The sequence below is a fragment of the Palaemon carinicauda genome, chromosome 15 (genome assembly GCF_036898095.1).
Source record: "Palaemon carinicauda isolate YSFRI2023 chromosome 15, ASM3689809v2, whole genome shotgun sequence".
In the NCBI taxonomy this organism is placed as follows: Eukaryota; Metazoa; Arthropoda; class Malacostraca; order Decapoda; family Palaemonidae; genus Palaemon; species Palaemon carinicauda.
The window spans coordinates 25210137-25216483 of NC_090739.1; the positions used below are offsets into that span (position 1 = coordinate 25210137).

A 6347-nucleotide genomic window follows, 5' to 3' on the forward strand; every position below is an offset into this window, starting at 1 on the left:
TGCAACCTCACCATCCTTGTAAGCTAAGGATGGGGGTTTGGTGGTGGAGCCTATATTTCTATCTGCTGAGTCATCAGCAGCCATTGCCTGGCCCTCCTTTGATCCTAGCTTGGGTGGAGAGTGGGCTTGGGCGCTTATCATATGTATATATGGTGAGTCTCTAGGGCATTGTCCTGCTTGCTAGGGCAATGTCACTGTCCATTGCCTCTGCCATTCATGAGCAATCTTTAAACCTTTAATCTATTCAAGTTTGATTCGTAAAATGATAATTCCACTTCCTACCTCTCCAATAACTAGATTTCCCAAACACGCACATTCATTTAACTTTCAAATTTACCTTATTTCAACAACTTTCACGATACAATGAAAACCCAAATTAATAGGCTTTCATTATTAAAATGGCGCTTACCGGGAAATTAGCGGATAGAAATTCCAAGTGTTTCTTAATTAGATTTTGCAAATTACCGAGCAATTTGCACGGCACCAATATCGCAACAGGTTTACCAACTCGTATAATTAAGTCCTCGTTTACGCTGGCAGTCTCGCTCTAACGAATGTCCTTTGCGTATCATGGAATTATTAAGCGTCAAATTACCATGAGAATGTTCGAATTCTCTCTCTCTCTCTCTCTCTCTCTCTCTCTCTCTCTCTCTCGGAGGCTCGGAGCGCCATCTTGGACTTTGTCTGTCAACAAGCGCATTTTTGTGCTCTGAAAACTTTCTCGATTATTTAGGAGATACGAAGATCTACATCACCTAGTATTGACTGAAAGCTGTGGTAGTGCTTAGTGATCAGTGCTGTGACATTAGTGTGTTTATGAGTTTTTGAACTTAGACTTTATTTAGGATTAAAAATCTCGTTCACTCTGCCACACCACTACGTTCAAGTTTTTCCTAATCCGCGCATGCGCAGTGCAGTGTGCGAGACGTGGTTAGCCCCGTCATGGCAACGTTACTGTGCCAGAGGAACGAAATCAGATACGGGCATTGTTAAAAACCAGTAGATAATGACTATGGAATTCTCTGGACCTGGTACTCTCGCTGATGTTGAGGGGGACCTTGCTCTAAGTGATGATAATGTTGAAGAGCATCTGCTTACCCAGGAACATTGGCCACGACTTGTCTCCACTAAATCTCATAAGTTGATCCCTGCTGGTGCAGCTCCTAGTCTCATGGACCATACCACTACCTCCAACAAACGATGTATGGAGCATGATTCAGATAGCAGTAATGAGCCATCATCTCCTGCTGCTAAAACTACAAAGTGTGATGCTTCTTCCTCTCAAAATAAAGTTTTAAATAGTTCCCTGCCTAGACCTGCTATTCAGATTATACCTACCATGGCTACAAAAACTGTTCTCCCTGCCTTTGCTTCACATGCTGAATACATAAAGCTCCTATTTAGAGAAAATCCGGGGGTTAATGTGAAGCTTCGCTGGCTATCAGAGGTTACCAAGATGTTCAGCCTCGATCGGGAATTGGCTGAAGTTAAAATGTCTGCGGTCACTTCTTGATTTGTATACATTTCGAGGCATCGCCTGGATATCATAAATAGGGTCAAGGGTGGTGAGGTTCTGTCACTTGTGTTAGATGTTCAGGATGCTGTAAACAGACCCCGTAAGTTCCCTACATATCTCATCACTCGATATCCTGTGGATGTAGACCCTTCATTAGCTAAGGAACTGACAGGGGTGCACACTGTATGTCGTTTCCTACAGGATGGGAAGTCCATCAATCCTATTGTCATTACTTGGAGCCACCCAGATCCACCCCCGCCTTTTGTTAACTTCTCCTTCCTCCCTTGTCTACCATCATGTGAACTATGCAGAATGCCAGACGAAAAGCCATGGTGTTTCAAATGCTGGGGTATCGGTCACATCTCACGATACTGTGCTGCCCCTGAAAAGTGTGCATTTTGTGCTGCTGAGCTTGATAGTCGGATCTGCCCTCATCGGCCCCCTGTACCACCCACAGTGGTTGACAGTTCTTCAGCATCAACATCAACCCCATTACCTCTACCTACACCGGACTCCTCGCATTGGAAATGCCCGAGATGTAATGAGCCTGGAGTCAATGTGTGGCATGGCTGTACCAGGCGTTCAGGCTCTGCATCGAACCAGCTTATTGCACAACAGCTTCCAGTGCCATCAATCAAACCCACTGTTACTGCCTCCTCACAAGTGACTATACTTCGTAATGCTGTAGATGTCCTCAAGTCTCGATGTGACTCCCTTACATCACGTTTTGAAGCCATTGAATCTCGTTTAGAGAGCATGGACACTCGCATTGACAGTCTCGTAACCTCCTTTGACAATCTAACTTCTAAATTTGCTACTAATGATAACACACTACAATCTCTTGTTGAAGCTCAGCAGGTTGTTAACACATCAGTCACTACACTCACTGAGAAACTTGACTCACTTGCTACACATCTTGAGTGTGTTACTAATCCCCATACAGGACCTTTGCCACGTGATACACCACCAATGCATACCCGTGTCACCACTGCCTCTTCATCTAGTCGCCGTTCTTCCAAGGGACATGTTCGATAACCAAGTGAAGCTTAATATCATCTCGTGGAATGCCTGTGGTATTACAAACTGGGCAAAACTTTCTGCACTTAAGGGAATTGTACATAGTCACCACCCAGATGTTATTCTAATTCAGGAAGCTTTTGTTGGTAATGCTCAGCCAAGGGAAAAAGCTCCCTCGCTCACTGGCTATGTGTCCTACGTCCATTTAGTAAGACATGGTCTCATCACTTATATACGCACTTCAATTCAGCATAGACTTCTCCCAAACTCTGAGGATGAAGATACAACATTCCAATTATTTGAGATTACTGTTGGCGGAGGCACCATATGACTGTGCAATGTATATGCAGCACCAGGTAGGATAAATACAGCCAAGCTTCCAGCCCCAACCCTTCGTGGTATTGTTTACATGGGAGATTTTAATGCTCGTCATCCAGACTTGGGAGATCTTGCTGGCGCTGTGAACCGCAACGGGAACCTACTTCTAGGATACATTCGTCGAAATCAACTGACCCGTTGGGACACTGGTGGATCTACGCATGCACGAGGTGGTACTTTGGATCACATCTTGACCTGTGGACTCGTACCTTCCCGAGTCAATTGTGTAACGGTTCCTACGCTCTTCTCTGATCACATTGGTCTTAGCATCCAATATTCCCTTCCCGCTACACCTACTCCAATACACAATTTCACTTGCATCACAATTCCGCCTAAGTACCAGCCTACGTACATTTCATATATGACTAACCTTCGACCTACATTTGACCTCCACAGTCCTGAGAAACTTTACTCCTTACTTTTTAGTACCACACATGCTTTCCACACACAATATATCAGAAAGCCTCATATCAGGCATCGTGTTAGTGCTATGACACTGGATAATCGAATTTCTCAGGCAGAAAAGAAGGCGATGGATGATGGCCTTGCCTTTATGAGACAACCAAGTCCTGAGACTCTGCACCAGTATCAACTATCGAGAGATGATCTAGTTGCTCTACAGCAATGTGTACAAACAGATTCCTGGCACAAATTAACAGACAGCATCAACCATCAAACAAGCATTGGTTCCATGTGGCACCTCATCAACAGGATTGTGAAGAAGAAACCCCTAAGTGTCCTCCACCACAGCCCTGCTCAGTATGCACAGGACCTTATTGATGAGTGGTCAGCACAGTCACGAACCATCAACCTTCCAGCTCATATACAAGACTCTCTCTCTTCATAAAAAAACCATCGTGCCTTACGTCTCAGTTCCGCCTTACTGAGCAGTGATGAAGAGGATGATGTACCCATAACTAAGGAAGAGCTACGACGTGCCTTAGCAAGGAGTAAGAAGTCAGCTCCTGGTGATGATGGCATCACCTATGCAGTCCTTTGCACACTCATAAAAATACCTGGCAACCCTCTCCTCCGGCTCTACAACCTCTGCTTCTGCTTGGGATATGTGCCCCTAGCATGGACTCATAGTACAATTGCACCCGTTCCCAAGCCTAGCACTGACAAATTTCGTGCTATCTCCCTCACCTGTTTCTGCAAAGTATTTGAACGTATTCTCCTCTCACGCCTTATGTTCCGGCTGCAAGATAAGCTTTCGTCTAGAATATACGGCTTCCTACCCCAACGAGGAACACATCATTGTATCATGGAGCTCTACACTCGTCTCTCCCCAACCAGTGTTGTAGCCTTCTTTGATTTGAGAAGTGCATTTGACGTTGCAAATAGAGACATTATTTTAGACCAGCTTATTGATTTTGGAATCAAGGGAAACCTTTTGAGGTGGATACGTGGATATCTTCGAAATAGAGTTTCTCGTGTGCTGTTTAAGGGAGCATTGAGCACTGCAAAGGAACTTGAACTTGGTACTCCACAAGGGGGAGTACTTAGTCCATTTTTATTTAATATCCTCCTACATCGCCTTCTTTCCTTACTTCCTGATACTGATAACACAACCATCACTTGCTACGCAGACGATATTTGCATTCATTCAACCTCTCCAGATCACTTGCAACGCTTCCTTTCTTCCTTCTACGAATCTGCATCCTCCTGTGGTCTTATCATCTCCCCAGGAAAAAGTAGAATCTTCTCCCCAAGGCCAGCAAGGAATCTACCAGAATTTACTGTGGGGAACAATGTTGTACCTTTATGCACACAATATATTTACTTGGGAGCGCCAGTGCGAATTACACCATCCATTCCAGCGAGACAGAGAGTACATCCCATTGTTCAAGATCTGCTGGCCCGGTTACAGCGACGCCTGACTCCTCTCAAGTGGCTTACTAATTATTCTGCAGGAGTATCTATCCCAGTTGCCAGAACCATATATATTGCTTTCATCCGCTCAGTGATAGATTATCTTTCCCCTGCACTATGTCAACTCTCCAGATCAACTCTACAGCCGCTTGAAAAATTCCAGAACCAAGCAATGAGACTCATTCTAGGTTGTCCAGCCTCCACTAGAATTGTAAACATGCAACACGAACTCCGTCTCCCTCCACTCGTTGAGAGAATATACTCCAATGTCACCTACTTCAGTATCAAATGCCTGTATTACCCTCAACTGTCTCCTCACTATTCAAACATCATCAGAACTTCTCTCGATCTAGATGCACCTCGTACACAACTACGCCAGGGGGGACGTACACTAGTTAGTACTGTCTGTTCAAGTATTCGGGGGCTTGACATCAACATCGTGGCAGAGAATGTGGATCATGGCCTTGCACCCTGGCAGACTCCTGTGCCAGCAATCTCTTACACTCCAGTCTCTAAGACTGACTTGCCTCAACTTCAACAACAACGTGCATTGGAGACCATCGACAGACTATCCTCGTCCCTCAGTGTAGCCCATCACCTCTACACAGATGGCTCCCTACAGCAGGATAGCAGTGCTGGATGTGCTGTTTTCTCCCCCACTTTGGAAACCCCGCCAGAGGGCTGGACAGGCCGTCGCCTCCCAAAGTCATCAAGCTCCACGTATTGTGAACTACTTGGACTTCTAAATGCAGTTATTTTAATCACACGGACCAGAAACAACGGCTTGATCATCTGCGACTCGCAACCAGCACTCCAAGCCCTTTCTTCACATAAGCCAGCATACCAGTCCTGGTTACACAAATACATAGGCAACTAGACATGGCCAACATGAGCTCACTGGTAGTGCACTTCCTATGGATTCCCTCTCACGTGGGTCTTCTGGCTAACAACACCGTTGACCATCTTGCAAAGGCTGCCTGTCAACTGGATCCTCCAGATGTTGATGCTCCCAGTCCATCTCTCCTGTGCTGCAGAAAAATGGTGCGCCAAGCTGCTCGCTCACCTACTCATCATCGTAGTAATGCCGAGAGAGCCACCAGTATATCAATACAGCATTATGATCACTTCTTTCCTCACCAACACAAATATCGCCGCAGTGGACTCGTGGTTCGTCAAAATAACGTGGTTTGTGCGCGTCTTCGGCTGGGTTGGCGACCAGTTTGGCAGGTGGCTGAGCAAGATGGAGTTCCTCACTTCTCCTCCTGTAGGTTATGTGACGCACCCAACGCCAACACCCTGGAACACTATTGCCTGGAATGTCCTCTTGTTAGTGACATATTACCCCAAAGACTCACAGTAGTTGATTCATGTAAAAGATTATTGGCAGATAATGATTTGCTCGATGAGATCCTCATGCGCCATCCTCACTTAGGTGGATATTGAATAATCAGCTGTTTTGTAATGTTAATTAAAGATAGGTACAACCTACCTATGAAATCAAACTAAATTTAATTTGTATTCCATATGAATACATTTGCATAACCATAAATATATAGAAATGAGC

General features: G+C 45.1%; 1 protein-coding gene across 1 annotated transcript; it reads left to right on the forward strand.

Moving 5' to 3' along the window:
• Positions 1-1828: 1828 nt before the first annotated feature.
• Positions 1829-2551, forward strand: LOC137653906 (uncharacterized). Its single transcript, XM_068387534.1, has one exon. It carries the CDS (start codon positions 1829-1831, stop codon positions 2549-2551), a length of 723 nt encoding a protein of 240 aa, XP_068243635.1.
• The last annotated feature ends 3796 nt before the right edge of the window (positions 2552-6347 follow it).

Excerpts from the sequence above, each read along its gene's own strand:
- LOC137653906 (XM_068387534.1), top strand. The coding sequence starts at position 1,829 with ATGCCAGACGAAAAGCCATGGTGTTTCAAATGCTGGGGTATCGGTCAC.